General features: G+C 36.5%; 1 protein-coding gene across 9 annotated transcripts in view; it reads right to left on the reverse strand.

Annotated features, from left to right (window-relative positions):
• Positions 1–17,387, reverse strand: part of cnbd1 (cyclic nucleotide binding domain containing 1) — an 82,740-nt gene that overhangs the window by 12,067 nt on the left and 53,286 nt on the right. For 5 of the 9 annotated variants that reach the window (XR_011189884.1, XR_011189888.1, XR_011189889.1 and 2 more), the window contains exons 6-11: positions 8,562–8,656; positions 7,987–8,121; positions 7,054–7,210; positions 2,486–2,595; positions 1,773–1,908; positions 592–659 (exon numbers count right to left, since the gene is read on the reverse strand). Coding sequence is in view for 2 of the 9 variants with exons in the window: in XM_069191107.1 (XP_069047208.1) it covers positions 592–659; positions 1,773–1,908; positions 2,486–2,595; positions 7,054–7,210; positions 7,987–8,121; positions 8,562–8,656 (701 nt within the window). In the remaining 7 variants the exon portion in view is untranslated. The remainder of the gene's footprint in view (positions 1–591; positions 660–1,772; positions 1,909–2,485; positions 2,596–7,053; positions 7,211–7,986; positions 8,122–8,561; positions 8,657–17,387) is intronic. The other 4 variants (XR_011189887.1, XR_011189886.1, XR_011189885.1 and 1 more) reach the window with 4 other exon arrangements.

The following is a 17,387-nucleotide window of genomic DNA, read 5'->3' on the forward strand; positions in this document are numbered from 1 at the left end:
GCTTTTTATTGTTTTTGGTAATATGAATACTGTATATATCAAGAGAGAGGTTTCTTAAATCAATGCTGTTGCAAAATACCAAATACCTAAAATACTACTTTTTCATAGCTTCATTCAACCCAATGTTTGTGATTACACAGACCTTGTAATAAAACATGCTGTTGGGATAAAACATACTATATATATATAAAATATTCAGAAGATAATGAAAACCAGTAAACTAGATGTGCAGGAATTGCAGGAGAGGGTTCTATCATGTTAATGAAAAACTCTCCCAACATCTGTATTATGGATTATTGTCCTCATTTAAAAATAAATAAATTCAGGCTAACATCTTTACTGTTTATAATTTTTCCTGACTGGTAAATTCTCTCAGTATTTAAATATCTTAGTCAGATGATTAATCCACTCATTTGAAGGGAATCAGAGCAACAAATGTGGGTTCACAGGAATACAGGCATTGCGCACTCTTCAGTCTTTGTCCAACTCGTGGTTGAAAAGCTTTGTGAAATTCTCTATAAAATATATTATAAATGAATTATATATATATATAAGCGTGTTGAAATATAAAGTATGTGTAATTTCCCTTACCTGAGATAGTTTTCCATATGTAGGTTGTGCTGTCTGTAGCATCAGTGATCGTGTCACTTTATCAAGACCTGGGTGAAACAACACACAAGACAAGTATATGGAAACAATTCATGAAAGTTGCTTGAGCAGAATTCTGGTATGTCAGCCCAAAATTAAGGCCCTGCCACAGACTCAGACAAAATCTTTTTAAGTGACTTCTTTATTTTTGTATAATGAGTTTCATTTCTGAAGGGACTGTGGGGTGGAGTGTGAAGGAAACTGGACTCGGTTTCCACAAACAGAAACTAAAAAAGAGGATAAATGGGTTTGAAATGGCCAATGTGCTACAGCAATCTGTGGATCAGCAAGCGCAGCATCTGAGAATGGCTGTGGCAGTGGAGACCCCTCTGACTACAGCAGAGATAGAAAATATCTATTCAGCAAGTCAAAACTGACTTTAAACTGGACTACATTTCAGATGAGCAACATGCACAATCAAAAAAATATTAAAACACACAGCTAATTTGGAAAATATAGCACAAAAATTAATCAAGCATGAAGGTCAAGATTAAATAAACTGTCGAACTGTTGTCTTCCTGGAGGGATCCAAACAGAAATCCCTGACTGGATTCCTTAATAAAGCTTGAAATTATCACATATTCACATCTGGGACATCATATTTCCATCTTCAGGAGTGTCTCCAGCACACAAACACAGTATTTTTTGGCCCTGCTCACTCAGTAGAGGGATCAGTGCTACATTTCTGCCCTGATTACAGTCCTGCAACAACCCAGCACAGACAGTTTTTGCAGGAGTGAGATCACTAAGGGAGGTTGCTGGTGCTGTGTCCAGAGCCTCTCAGCCCCTCTGCTGACATCACTACACCTGGCGTGTCTTGATATAACTCATTTGGAACTTCTGACTGCTAGGTTCCGTTGTGGGAGGACAGTGGGGTCCTGAAGTTCTGCTCCCAGTGCAGTCAAAGCTTTGTTACATGGGGGTTCCGTGTGTGTGGGGTGGAGAATGGGTATTTTCATTTTTGTATTGTGTGCTTAGAAAACAAATATTTCTTCACAAGAAATAAAGTTTATGGAAATTATATGAAAGGAATCTTGAGTTAAAAATCTCATTCTCATTTTTTCAAATGTATAATAAATAGGGAATAATTAAAGAGACTTTTGAGAGATCAGAGAAAATGTTACCTTTTAAAGCTTCTGGCTGGATGACTCCTAGCTCCACCTCTGTTGCCGTGATGATAGTGCAGGTAGAGGGCTGCTCTGAAAGGATGCTCACCTCCCCAAATGACTGTTTTTCTGTCAGCTTTCCAACCACAACATGCTTTAGGATAGGACAATGAACTTTACTTACAACTTAAAAACCTTTTACATTGTCAATGAAATGATTGTCACTATACTGGGGCATTAAGGTGTTACTACAAGGCATGCTGGAAATCTGCTAAGTAGAATTCTGGTCCTTCTAAACCAGAACTGAAAGCTTCAAACGGCACTGAATACCTATGTCTTTTTCATCTCAAATGTATTTTCAAAAATAGACAATTATGTTTTCCTTAAAATAGCTACTGCAATAATTGAAAAAAATGCAACTGTAGAACACAGAGCAGAGTGCACTCAGGAAGTCCACCACCGAAGCTACACAGCATGGTTCAGTCGACACATTACAGCTGATTACGATGGTGCCAAATTTCTGCACCTGCAGGTCCAGCCAACCACATTCTACGATACTGCTAGTTTTATTGGCAGTATTTATATAGATATAAATCTATATGAACTGGCTTTTGCATTTCTATTACTAAGTACAACTTTATATTTTATTCCTTCTGACTGTTTCTGTTTGTTGTTTGAAATTGTTGTTTTTGTTGTATGAAAAACTAGGAGGATGATAATGGAATTTTTACCATTTTTCCAAATCGTTTTTTCACCAAAGCGCCAATATCTTGTAGAATATTGCACTCTCCATGCCGGATGTAGGCAGCAAAGGGACAGATGTCACCTTCTCTCACCAGCACTGTGAACATAAAGAGAAATTGATCTGTGAGTCCCGAAACAAGCTGGGTGCCACATTGCTGTCACACAGCCTGCTCAGGGAGTCTAAAAGTAAAGCAGATGTGAAGTTTTACTTTAAAAGAAATTTCATACACACTTTACTGTGCTAGAGAAATGCAAATGTAGCCACTGCTACACGATCTTAGAATTAAGATCTACGTCACAGAAGAAAGAATGTTTGTTAAAATTTAAAATTCATGTATTCATTTCTGCTTCTCCATTCCTGTGGCGTTGATCTTTACCTGGTATGCATTTATATTACCACTTTCATCTTAGGCATGTTAAGTAAAATTGATAGTTCATTTATATTGGCAAAAGACAAGAACTGGGATTATTTCTTTATATGACAAACCTGAGGTCAAGTTGTGGCAGTAAATATTAAACTGATTTATAAGGGATTTTAACAGCAAGAGAAATGCTGTATATCAACACTGACAGACAGTTTTAAATCCCATTTCTGTGAGCACCACACAGGGCTAATGCAGGCCATTCTTCTGGTTTCTGACAGCAGTGTTGCCTCTCAGGTATACCTGTTTACTGAGCAGAGCACCAGAAAAAGGAAACAGACACAGCATCTCGGGTAGTGACAGGTTTAATTTTATCTAGTGGAAAAGACCTCATGACACAGATTAAATATTAACATGAGAACATAAGAAAGGTTATAAATGAGAGGAAGTAATTTGGGCTATCTAGCCCCTTTGACAGTTGGTAGGGAATTGATCTGAGGATCTCATCCAGACCTTTCTTGAAAGAAGCCAGGAAAAGGTACTGGCTTCAAAAACATAGCTGGTTAGCTTGTGTGGAATTTTAGGATGAAAATTTTAATCTACATAGTATACCAAAGTGTGCTTATTAACATTAAAAATAAACATAATATATTATCCATCCATTTTCTACCCACTTTATCCAATATATGGTCATAGGAGAGCTAGACCTATCACATCAATCAATGGGCACAACTCAGGATACACCCTGGATGGGACTGCAATCTATCACAGGGCACATACTGTACAGACATGCATATACTCACATCAGGGACATCTTTCCATCATAAGTGGATACTGAACAAATAAATGATGATTCTAACATTTAAACCAGTTCACAGAACAAAAGAACACTTACTAGCCTAGGCCTGCAATACTCTACTCCATTGCTGCTAAATACCCATCCATTTTCTAACCATTCCCCTATTGCTGGGTGATGGGGGAGCTGGAGCCCATCCCAGTAGGCAACTGGCACAAGGCCAGTCGATCACAGGGTAGACACAAAGACACAAACACATCTTCACACCTAGGACAAATTTTCCTAGAAGCCAGTTACCCTACCAGTATGTTTTTTGGACTATGGAAGGATACCAGAGCACCCAGGAGAAATGAAACCCATGCAAACAAAAAAATGAAAATATATTTTTTTAATATTGCTGGATATTAAAAAAAGTGTAGTATACTTAATGCTACACGTTTTTTTCTTTCATGGACTGCAGCAGAAATCATATGTTGCTGGGGTTTGACAATTTCCACCCTAGAGGGTGAAAGACTGTGGCGTCAGATAGGGCTAAAGTAACATGGCTCACCACACTGACATGCCTAATCTAAGTCCAACCCTTTAGAGATGATAAGCAAGGTCTGGCTGACCTGACACTGAAGCTTAAACTAATAATCGATTTAATGAAAGGTACTTTCAAAACAAAGCAAATTATGGTAAGAACAGGCTGATGAACAATCTGTTAAACCTCACAAAGTACCTGACAGAAGCTTCTCTTGAATGGTTTGCACTATTATACCAAACAGAGAAGAATATCATTTTATAAACGTTCGTGATCACAGATCAATATTAACTTTTGCTGTACTCTACTATTTAGACAATATAATTAATCTGTTGTCAAATATTGTTTTGCAGTTTTTCATGCCTATTAGGCATGAAAAGAATTCATCGAAATTCCATGACAAACCCTGGATACAGTACATCTAAGAACATAATAAAGGCTACAAACTAGCTAGGCCAATCATCTAGTTGGTTATTGATAGAAGTATATCATCCCTTCATTTCTTGAAAGCTGTCAGGATATTCAACCACATGGCTGGGCAGCTTGTTCTATATTCCTACTACTCTTTGGGTAAAGACGTGCTATTTTAAATACACATACTGTACATCTATACTGGAAGGATGTGTTCATACAGCTGAAAATGCGCACATCAATTTAAAGGGAAAAAACAGTTTCTGTTGTGCTGTAAAAAGTCCACACAAAACCATTTTGACAGAGCTGGAGAAATGTTCCATTACTGACTCTGACTAGAGTAATTCCACATTTTGAGAATAATAGGCAGGAAAAAAATCGTTTTCTGTCAGACTCCGAACATCTGCTGATGAAGCCCAGCACAAGCCCGTCTAATCATCTCATTTTTTAATGTACTAGTCTGGCAATCCATCATGTGCGCAGTCAGATAAGAAACAATCAAAATAGGTTTATTTCAAAGTTTGTAGTCTTGCATTTGGTTATAGTAATCACAATAAAAACTTATTTAAAATAAATGCAACCCATAACATATCTGCTATACACCGTTTATTTCATAGAATACTATTTATTCAAACTAATTTAAAACAGACTGGACTTTAAGAAAAAAATAATATTATAGTACAATAGAGGATTTTATAATATGGCACACAAGTATACATTTTACAGTGAATTTTTAGCAATTACTAATTTTTACAGTGGTTCAGAAATCCTTGAATAAGACTCTTAATTTTCACTTAACAAAATTAAGGATTTTTGCTCAGGCAGAATACACTGCCTTTAAAAACTCCTATGTAACCATGCAAGCAAAACATTAATATGAAAATCAGAAAATATTAGCATGTCAAGTAGCTCAGATGTGACCAAGTGTGTATGGATCTCATACGTGGGGTTAATGATCACCAAAGTGCCACTGGGCTCTAGTTAACAGACTGTTCCCTGTACAAAACTTCTACTAATTAAGACCCTACATATGCATTGCAGGCAGCAAGAAAAGATGAATGAAAAAAAAAATGTAAATTAGACGATTATCTAGAGTGCAAAAAGGCATGAGTTACAGTTCCGATGTCCTCATGAAATCTCAAAAAACCCGCCACTCTTATTATTGCAACTCTCACAATCTGGTTGCCAAGGGAGACCGAAATATTCCCATGAGGAGCCAGTCATCCTCAAAGGATGCGGAAAGGCCAACTTTTGGGCATCTTCTCCCTCTACCACTCACACACTCATCAACTATTCAACTTTTTAATCCTGAAGAACTACAGAAGGGGTGCTCTGTCATTGAGCTCATTCAGCTGCCAGTGGCAGTACTGACATCAACGCAATCACCACTGGATGTGCAGGAGTTCTGTTTTAGGATTGCGGATCCCAAAACCGGTCTATGCCTCAGACAACAAGTGTTTTTCCAATATCATCAGCCCTAGTCATTAGCCAGTCTCTGCTAAAATTGCCAGAGCCGACATTAGACAGAGATGACATTAGTTGCTTCCCCAGTTGACAGTCTGCTTCAGCTTTGACTACAACTGTCTCTCTGGTCCGCCCTTACCTGACAGCCAGTTCCGGAACCAGCCTGTTGGTTTGTTCAGCTTTACCAGTCCACTGTGGTTCCTGAAAACAAACCCAGTCTCTGCTGCTCAATGTAACTCCCCTCTGTTACCTAGTCCTTGTACCCCATCCTTGTACCCTGATCTCCGGAGGACCAGAGTCTGCCAGGGTTTCAACAACACCGCTCGTCAGCTGCAAGCCAGGAGTCACATCATCAACAGCCCAACGCTGTTGTGACTGATTCAGCTCTGGTGGATTAAATAAGGTTAATGCCTGTCCACTGCATTCACTGTCACAGTCACTTTCAGTCCACCACCACTGTGGCGATCCTGTTTACCACTTAAAAGATCGCCCCCCTCAGCCTTCGAACTTCTCTGGTTAGCTCAATCCTCAATATTAGGATCAATATCTCCAGGTACCTCCAAAATTCCCCAAGCCCAAACATTGCAGGAATCAGACCTGAACCCTTCCTTCAGTGAACAGACTAAACATAACAGCCACATGATTCAGAATTACAAAGCAGACACCTCTGGGATGTCCTCAGAAGCAACTGTACATTTTAGGAAATCATCATTAAACCAACTGCACAAAAGAAGGGCATATGAAAATAAGAAAGGATTATTCAGCCATTTCCAAGGGAATCTGCTTAGCAACATGGCTGGACAATTTGTCCCAGACACTCATTATCATGTAACACTGAATATACTACAGACAATAAAAAACAGATTCTCTAGATTGAAATTCCTAATGACATTTCTAAATTCAAATAAAACATGTAATCAAGCCAGTTTCTATGTCACTGGCTTATGCATTATCAGATCAGATTATGGAGCTACAGGGAATGTATGAAACATGTTTTACCATAACTAGCAGGCAGATTTCTCATCTCTATCAGAGTGGCCAGTTTACTAATGGAGAGTTTAGGCCACTGTTCATAGAAGGGACACTGTCGAATGAGATCCTCCTTCATTGCTTGATCACGTGAAGCAATCTCCTGATAAGCAAAAATATAATTTTCCTGCCAATTAGAAGAAACAATTGTGCACAATATCAATGGGTTTAAAGCATTTTCACATTTTGAAATATGAATCACTATTATTAACTTCTGATTAACACAATCTATCTCTTAGACCAGGTTACCAGGTATAACAGCATCATGATGATTAAGTTAAATAGAAAGCACAAACAATAAATAATCCATATCCTTACAGTACATTTGCACACAAAACAGTAGAAACTCACATTTGAACCACCATTTGAGGAATAAACACAGAGCATAAAGCCCAAATGAACACTGCATCAACTAGTGCTGGGATAAGCTGGCCTGTACTCTTACAGCTCTTACAGCAACATCAGCGCTGTAACTTTATTAGGCGCCTGTAGAAATCAGCAACAATCCAGTCAGCTCCTCTAGAGACTGTTGACTATTAGATGATGAAAAACTATTTCAAGTAAGGTGGGCAAAGTAACCAGTGATTTAAAGTTGCAGAAAAAAAATATAATTTTAAGGAAACATCACAGTGGTTGTCAATTATCAAGAAAACACGTTAAGCAGAAGAGAACAGATGTGTCCTCAGTTAACATTCAACAAGGTGTTTCCCTCAGAAACTGCTGTGTAACCATGTGATGTACAACAGGCTAAAGACTGTCCCTCTGGGTCTCACTATCTGAGGGGTTATAAAGAAGATGGAATCAGAGGATTAGATTTGTCACAAAGGAGCACAAGGGGTTCTCTTATAAAACTTCCCAATGTTGTTTTAAAAATAAATCATTTTAAATACTGGTGTTCCATACCTTTTTTATTGTGGCGTAATCCCGATGGGATATTTTAAGGATTTCACAGTTTTCTTGTGCAGTGAAACACAGAACCCTGTTTGATTCATAGTTCTGTACTTCTTCCAGAGTTCCGAAACAACAACCAAAACCTAGCTGTAAATAATGAGAAACATATCTAAGCAAATTCAGTAAACAGCAATCTGAATATTTCTTGTTATCCTCAAGGAATAGAAAATGTTTATAATGAATAATGGTTTCAAAGCAAAGAAATACATTTATGCCAGATGATAAGTATTAAATACCATCATAAACGTGGATTTGTATGAACATAAATTTACTGTAAACCTTTGGAATGTTTTCTTTGTAAAGACATTTTTTAAGGCAATACATAATACATGAAATTCTAAAATGTATTATACTAAGGATGTAATAGGACTTTAGAACCATTTGCTTTGCAAAAATACTGGCTGTACATCAATATCTGCAGCAGGCATGAAACATTTAATGATCAACACAAATATGAATACTTGTCACACTCTTACAGGTCTCACAGTGTGCACTTAAATAGCAATGTAAACTATGAGAAATCTTACCACAGTATTTTGTTCTTCAGTTTGCTTCTTGTCCTGCTGGGTTTGTGATTTGACAGATCCTTTCAGTATAACATAAAATCCATTATTTCCAAATACTACAAAAAACAAACCACAAACATTAATGTGTCTCTCCACTTCTTTCAACTGCAACTTTTGTAAAAAAAAATATTATTAGGGATACGCAATACTTTCTCTATAGGAACTGTTCTATCAGGTTACATGGTTATCAAATTAAAAAAATGTATCAGTCGCATCAGAAACAGCCCTGAAACCAAGAAGGATGCAGACTAAGAGGGCACGCTAATTCTGTTCCACTCCTTGTGTGCAGTCAGACTTGCAGGCCTCAATCTATTACTCATCTAGTCAGCTGGAAGAGAGAAGCTTTGAAAAACTGCCTAAAAGACAGAGCAATATGGCATAGAGGAAATAGATCAACTGCCTGGTATGTTTCCAGTACTTAATCAGATCATTTGGTGAGAAGCCATGAGCGTTGGACAAAGGAGGAATAATAAAGAAATCACAAATGGCGTCACTGCCTCCAGTTCAATAAGTAATAGCTCTGAAAACTGACCTTTTTTTTAAATGCCACTAAAAACGAGCTTTTTATGAAGTCATTAGTCAGAGGCCAACTACAGCAAAACAGGTAAACTGTGCTTAAGACAGACCCTGTTGAGAAAGACCCAGATTACAGCATTTCTAGAGGTGCTTGGGAGAATTTGCCATTCATTTTCTAACAAAGTTCCATTAAATTTCTTAACTTGTTTTCTAGGCTGAATATCCCACATTTTACTAATTGTAACAAATGATTTCCCTCACACAACTCACCAGGATTTGTGTTAAAGGTATCCTCCTAATATTTGTAATATTGCTTTCAATAACTTTCCTAATTTCCTAAAACAATGAATATTTAGAATATTCATGATCTGTCCAACCATCAACAGAAAAACACTTTTTCCTGATGTATGGTCTTGAAGAACTAGAGCCCATCGCAGAACCACATGGCACAAGGTAAGACTGCTTCCTGCTAGGATTACCTCCATCACAGAGCACAAACATACAGTAAACATTGAAAGACAATTTAGATAAATCCAAGGCCAAATGCACCTGGGAGGTGGGAGGAAACCAGAGCACTTGATAAATTCCAGGTGCCTCAAGCTGGAATTGAACCCAGGAGCTGTGTGGCAATATGTGTGTTGACAGTCATGTCATCATGCCACCTAATACCGACACCTCCCTTCAACACTAAATTTCCTTCTACTTCTACCCTCACAGCAGAAGTGGATACATCCTGGAATTGCAGATTGGTAATGTATACAGTTCCAGGACAGGTTTGAGGACAGTTCCAGCTACCTACAGTACAGTGTAATTCTCATACCCCATTGCTTTTCAAACTGATTGCACCACTTTTTGATCTTTCTAAGGACAACCCTGCTCTGTTGGATTTTTCCACAAAGCAAATAGTTTAAGTGAAACAAATTGTTCTGTTATTGTTAGTGGCAGGTCAGTTTTCTGTAATTTTTGTCTTGCATTCTCGAGGGAAAGGAGGGTGTCTTTTACTGAAGTTCATTGTGTCTATTTCTTGGGATGTTTCTATATTTTATATTACGCATAAAAATACGATTGCTACAGGATCCCCCACACTTTACTTTGGGTTTCTGGATGTGTTTCATATGTTGCTTTTCAAACACAGAAGCTAAACTTAAAAAAAATTATTTCTCTGTAATTGAGTTACAGGAGAGCTATTATTTATTTTACTTATTTTAGTAACTTATTTACTTATTTTAGTAACTGTCCTGTAACAATAAGTCTTATAATTGTTAATGTTTGTTAGATTTAATCTGTAGTTAGTAGTTAAGTCTTTATTAGTTTACTGTTATACTGATGTTACATTATTTTTTTTTACAATTATTACTTTTCTCTACCTTTTTCAAATGAGTATATTTCATCTGTTTAATGTTAACTATATTTACTTATTTCATTTCTCCAGGGTTGGCCTCCTCTATTGTGTTTGGTAATATCTGGAATGAAAGTATTATGCCACCTCTTATTTGTTCCTGAAGTTGGCACTAGTTGGCAGCTAACTTCAGCTGGGACTCTAGTTGTTACTCCTATAGCTACAAGCCACCACTCAGTTACTGCACTGCTGATATAATGCACAATAACTTTTAGTAGGAGATCTAACTGTCGCTAAAAAACTATTCTGCAAGATTAAGTGGAGACTGATACTTATTTGATCCTAGTTACATGATTTACAGAACTCATATAAAGTAGTACAGTGTAGGAGTTTTGTGAATTTACTGGGACAATTTATTAATTGTAGCAGTAACCACGAGATGATTTTTTTATGGCAATTAAAAAATCAATCGATCAGCAACACACACACATGGATTCAATACACGAGATACATTTATTAAAACATAAATTGTGCATATAAAACATAATAGTCTGCCTGGAAACAGATGGCAGATCTTACTGTGAGGGTTATCAAAATGCAAGGTATATTATCACGAAGAAATGCAAAACACAAAGAGATACAAAACAAAGAATATACTTCAGTATACCATTCGGCTATAATATCGTTAATCAGTCTAATTATGATTGAATATGATTAAATAATGAACATTGAACATTGTACTTATCCACTATATATGGATTTGGGTTTCCCGTCACGGACACCAAAGACCCAAGACTTGTTCATGTCATGTGTTTTGAAAATGTAATACAAATTTGTTAATAAGCTAGTTTTATAACTACAGTACATGTGGGATTTAATTTGAAAGAAAAGGAGCACTAGGGAATAAACCAAGTGACAACACTTTTCTCCACTGCTTGCTGTAATTATGCAACAGGCTAGTCAACCGCTTAGAAAGGTTCAATCTCATCAACTGGACAATCATATACTTCAAAGTGACAGTTTTTGTCAATAAAATATTCTTCAATTTTGAATAACAAAGGAGAACAGCTAAATAATTAAGAAAAAAACATTTAAAGTATTTTAGTCTCAGAGACTCAGGCTCACTTTTGCTTTGATACTCAGCAAAAAAGTATGTGCAAATTATCTGTGAGAGTGAATCACAATTTCAACAACTGTCATCAGGGTGGCTGTGGCAATACAGCTGTCAGAACACACGGCCATCTTCACTTGTTACCTGGTATTTCAACACACAGCTCCACATCCACCTGACAAAGACTTTTAAACTGTATTTTTGATTATTTTTGTTTTATTATTCTATTGACTGCCATGCTTGAATATGATGCTTGTTTGACCATGGTACAAAGCATGGTACATGGTACAGAATAATAAAAAGGCCATTGAAAAGGCCAATGCTGGTAACAGCACTGGGGGGGAAATAAAGTCTAGAGTACAGCAAAGAGAGAGTACAACAATAGTCTAGGAAAGTGTTATGACCACTGTCCTGTAGTGTAGTAATCAATTATTCTACTATCACTCCCTTTCACCACTTTTACTGGAGTGCTCAAGCCCCAAACGAGTAGGGTCTCTTTAAATATTTATTTCCCTCTCACTTGCACTTTTGTTCTGAGCTATAACAACCCGTGTGGCTACAACCAATCCTGCAGTGCTGTAACAGAAAGCTTAATGGCATAGGACAAAAGTGAATAAGAATATGGCATAACACTGGGCTTTTAATAAGCACTCGTTGACTCAAAACTGCACATGGTTAATTTATTGAAATTGCAGCACTCTTATAAAGGATGCAATAGCAAATTTCACTGTAGTTTTCCCCTTATATTCAACTTGAAATCAAGGATGTTGCATAAAGTACCTGAAAGCACTGAAGTCAAAGCAAAGGGACATTTAAGGTGTTTTATGCCAACAGCCAAGGTTCTGAGTACAACTCAGTTTTCATGATTCACACACATTGTCAACAAAACCTTACTGAATGTCACCTCTGCTAGTGCCAAGTCCACCTTTTGAAAGCAAGAATATTTCCATACATCCACATGATGGCTGTCAGCAGTTGCCTTCTGTCACATTGTTAGTCAAAGAGGATCAGCTCAGCGCTCTCAGTATGTGGTAGCTATAGGATATCTGATGCTTATTTTCAGCTACTAGGGTCTAAGAAGCAATAAGAATTAAATCAAATGTATTTTTGCCTAAGCAATTATGATAACAGGAACTGTTTTAAAATATTGCAATGAAAGAGTAAACAGTAAAAACAAAACACAGCATGGAATATTTCACAGTATTTAACAATTAAAGTTGATAGAAAAACATCTAAATCCAGATATACAGGCAAACGTTAATTTACATATTTTATACATTTTTAATATTATATTATTAATAATAATATAATTAAGTATATATCTCCCCTTTTGACAAAACATACTGTAGGTACAGTAGCTTCACTTACAGCTCGTAAAGTTGAAGAACTCCAGAATACATGATGAACGTTTTATATATACAGTAGACACCAAATTTATTAATATTCATGATAAATTGTACCTTTGCATTGAGCATGAAAATTCAAGTGTTTGTGATTATTCAATACAGATAAAAAATAGGTTTAAGAGTTGAGTGACTTTCAATATTGTATGTTAAAAAATAGAACACTCCTCAAAAATAGCTACAGTTCAATTATAGTACATTCATACTCCAGCATTCTGAATTTTGTGATCTTTATCACTTTGGCTTCAATATAGGAAACATTACCTATTGTCTTTAATAGGTCCTTAAACTTGTCACCAGGGAAATGTAAAGGTACTGATAAGAAAAGAGGACACAATGTTTTAGCTATGGAGCCTTCTGTCTTCTTGAACCTACTTGATCAGGAAAATGCGACCACTCCTAAAACAGAGAAGATCCACTTCTATTTTTACAGACTGGGGACCATTCTTCTTGTCAGGGTGATCTTCACCTTTCTGTGCCAATTATTCTGCTAGTGAGACTGTACAAAAAAAGATGGTGTTTCACCAAGTTACATTATTTGGTCCCATTAGAATGGTAAAAACTCAGTCACTCCTTTTTATGTAGCCATGGAGCTCTGCTTCAGACACCAAATCCATCAAGTCAACCTCCTATTGTAGCCTTGGAGACCTGATGTCTTGGACACACTGTATCCTAATGTTTTCAGAGTTTTTAGAAGATTCCCAGTCATTGCCAATAGGTGTGAGTTACTGTAGCTTTCCAAACTACTTTTCTGATCTCATATTTGGGTAAAATTTCACAACAACTACTTCCAGGTGGGTTAGCAACCATCAAATTAGCCTTGAACTTGGACAACACAGTGAAAAATAGAATCACTCAGGTATTTTTTCTTTTATTTTCTTTGATTATGACTAGATGTTAAGGTAACAGTTTCATGCAATTCCCTGAAGTTCCTCATGATGACTCATTTTACTTGTGTTCAGATTCCTTTAATACCCTGTCCCAAACACTATGACTTTAAAAAGCATCTATAAACTCTCCTGAGTTTAAGGAAGCTATAAAACTACCACATTTTGAAGTACACCTGTATTCTCTTTATTTAACCAACATTTAATGAGGAAACTACTGTAAAGTGAAAGGCATGCTCTTCTCTGCATCCTCCTTATATAGATATTTTACAGTAGGTCTTTTGGACATTTAAAAGCATGGTGCAAAACCATGTACAGTAGTAATGAATATACAGTAGTAATCACATTCAAACTCGGGTAAGAAATGTGAAGAAAAGCTTGCCAATTTCAAACTTTGGATAATATGCTGTTAACATGCATTTGACATTGGAAATATTCCAATATATCACTACCTGTGGTGCACAATTAAACTAATTCCATGCTTTTGTTTTTTTGCTCTTGTGAAAGGGATTAAAGTGGGTAACTCCCTTCCACTGTTTTTTTTAAACAATTACATAAATTCCAAAACTTCTCCAGAGACTCACAAAATAAACACCTTTAACAGAGCTTGCATGTCCAACCTTTTATACTCTATGTCTGTGAAAGTTGGATAATTTACTCAAACTTCAAAAAGAGTCTAAACAATTCTTCACAACCAATTGTTTACTGAATAAGGCACAGCATAAAACATCTGGACATGCTGTTGAACGGAAACATAGTTGCAGTTCAGAACTGAACCACCAGTACAGGTTATACAGAGACATCAACATCAATTCATTGGTTTCTGCCTCAGAACATATGCAAAAGAGCAAATAAACATCTATGTGCTTTATCAGCCAACACTTTTAACACATGGAAACCCAAAGAAAGAAAGAAGGAAAATACTTTGCAGTCAACACTAATCAACGAAGAAACACCACCAACAATTCAAGAAACAATCAAAGCTTTGGCTAAGGGATGTTTAGAAGAAAACCTTTGCCGTGTGCTGCAAGCAGGCTGTGTTTATACTGTAGTTGACTGATGATGGCTACAATAATTCACAAGCGGTCAGTGTAAACCCTTGTTATTCCATGACCAGTGGGGAATGTAAGTTTTAAAACACTGACTTGAACAGGAATGGAATTATTTCCTGATTCTCTTGAAGCTTCTCTTCCATAATAAAAATTAGTAACTTGAGCTCACTTAAATAACTTAAGCTTTTTACTTCTGTTAGCATTCTCTCTCCTAAGGATATTGGGAAAGATCATGGGCACCTTTGTACATGTTTTGGGAAAGGTTTGAAGAGATCATTTGTCTTGTGTCCACCCTATTTTAGATAAGAATATTCTTGTCTGGGCCTGTTGCATTTGTTAAATAACTACTCCAATCTCTGTCTTTGGCAGCGGCAGAAACAGATCTCTTTGGATGGACTCTTTGTGGTGAAAAATGTGTCATCACTTCATCAAAAGTATTCAATGTCCCTTCCATGGCATCCTTGGCATGATATTTTTGGAGGTCTCTACTGCTTGGACACATGGTGCTAGAAATGGGATGGGGACATAGGGGGTAAAAAGTGGTGTGGTTTATGCCACCAAGTTGTTATTGCACTGCATTGCCTCTTCTTATGTGCAGTATGATTTCACTTCTGAGGTACTTCTGAAGGGAAACTTGGAAAGTTGAAGGAGGGTGCCATCTGAGTCCATGGGGATTTTGTGTGGTAGAGAACATATTTTGTTCTATTTTTGGTATGTTACGGTTTGAAATATTAATCAAACTAATATTTGGGAACAAACTGGTTCCCAAAAAAAGCAATCAGAATATATATTAAGTATATGACAGTCTAAAGTGAATCAACTATGAACGTAATTATGCAGCTGCTTAAAAATTATGATTTTAAAAAATATACTTTTTTATAGCACAGTGTATAAATAGTAAGAATACCTTTACATTTTATTTCCTTTTAATATGAAAAGCTTTTACACGACAGGAGTTTAAATTTACAAAACCACTGGAAGTCAAAGTATAGTACAATATATAGTATAGGCCCGTTTCCATTTATGTTCCAGTGGGAGTGATCAGGATTGCTGGAGTCTGGACTGGTGACAGTATAAGCAGACAGGAATGCACTGAGCAGTCTGAGTGCTGATGGTTATGTCATTTGAAGAACTCCCTGTCACATCATGAACAGTAATTTTTACTAAAGGCCCATGGGGCACACAGGGCATTTGAGGTTCCCTTTTCATTAAAGCCTACAGTATGTATTTACACTACACGTATGTCAGGTGAACCCCCCTATGACCATTAATGGAGGGTGCGGCCACCCCTATTTTTTCCCATCTGATGACACCCCTGAGAAAATCTTTTACCCTTTACTGTTGGAGCCTATACAATCTCTCTTTCATCTGTTGTGGGCTGATTTTCCTGTTATTAACATTCAATAACATTAATCTGCATGCTGAATTCTCTTCTTGCAATCATAGGGTGCAGCTTTGTTGCTTTTCCAAAAACCAGCAGGATAAGTGCAGCAGCAGTATTTAACACCCCCCAAAAATTGGGCGGACTTGGCGATCAGTCTGTTCTTCAGACTGTGTAACATTTCTCACTCTCTCACGGTCTTTTATATTCACAGCAACCATCTGGCTGCATAATCACTGGGGTGTGTTGAAACAGGAGTTTGAAGTTCATCTTAAAGTGAAAGAAATAAAAATGTAATTTAAGCCTTATACCTTTGTTAAATTAAATATTGTTGTCTGTCAGCATTCTGGAGTTCATGGTGCAAGGTGGTCACCCTATTATATTTAATGTTAATTTTGTAAATGAAATGTCTGGCATATTGTTACTGTATATCAATATTTCCAGATTATATCTTCCATTATATTTTTTGTATTTGAAATATATAAAAAATGTAACAGGAAAAAGTGTGGTTTGACCTCTAATTATACAGGAAAATAAATTGATAAATTTCAATGAATTGACATAGTATTAAATTTCCCCTGCCCACATCTCGACTCACGCTGCTTCGGTTATTAAAGGGACACTTCTCTTAATATTCTTCAATGATCTTTACCAAGAAAAACTTTAGGTTTTCAAAGTAAAAACTTGACAATACCTTTTGAAAAGCAGACTTTCTAGCAGACAAGCCAATGGATCCTCTTTATTAAAGTCTGTGCTTCCTCTTCGTTGAAAAACATGATCAAGCATAACTTAGGGTTGTATTGTTTGTACACATTTTTATTTTCTCTTTTTCTATTTTCTCATTAGTTTCACATATTATGTGAAGCCTATTTATTTTGTTATGTACAGTACAGTTCAGCTGGTTATAATCACAAGAATATTGCAGTAAAACATATATTGATTGATGCACTAATCACTCTCTTAATCCTTTCATTCTCTTTTTCTTACAATTTTCATTAGAAATATCTGGTAAAAAAACCAAGATGTGCATGTAATCTAAGAAAAAAAAACTTTTTTATCATCATTATCATCACTTTCAAGAACCGCTTGTCCAAAAAA

The sequence above is a fragment of the Lepisosteus oculatus genome, chromosome 6 (assembly GCF_040954835.1).
Source record: "Lepisosteus oculatus isolate fLepOcu1 chromosome 6, fLepOcu1.hap2, whole genome shotgun sequence".
NCBI lineage: Eukaryota > Metazoa > Chordata > Actinopteri > Semionotiformes > Lepisosteidae > Lepisosteus > Lepisosteus oculatus.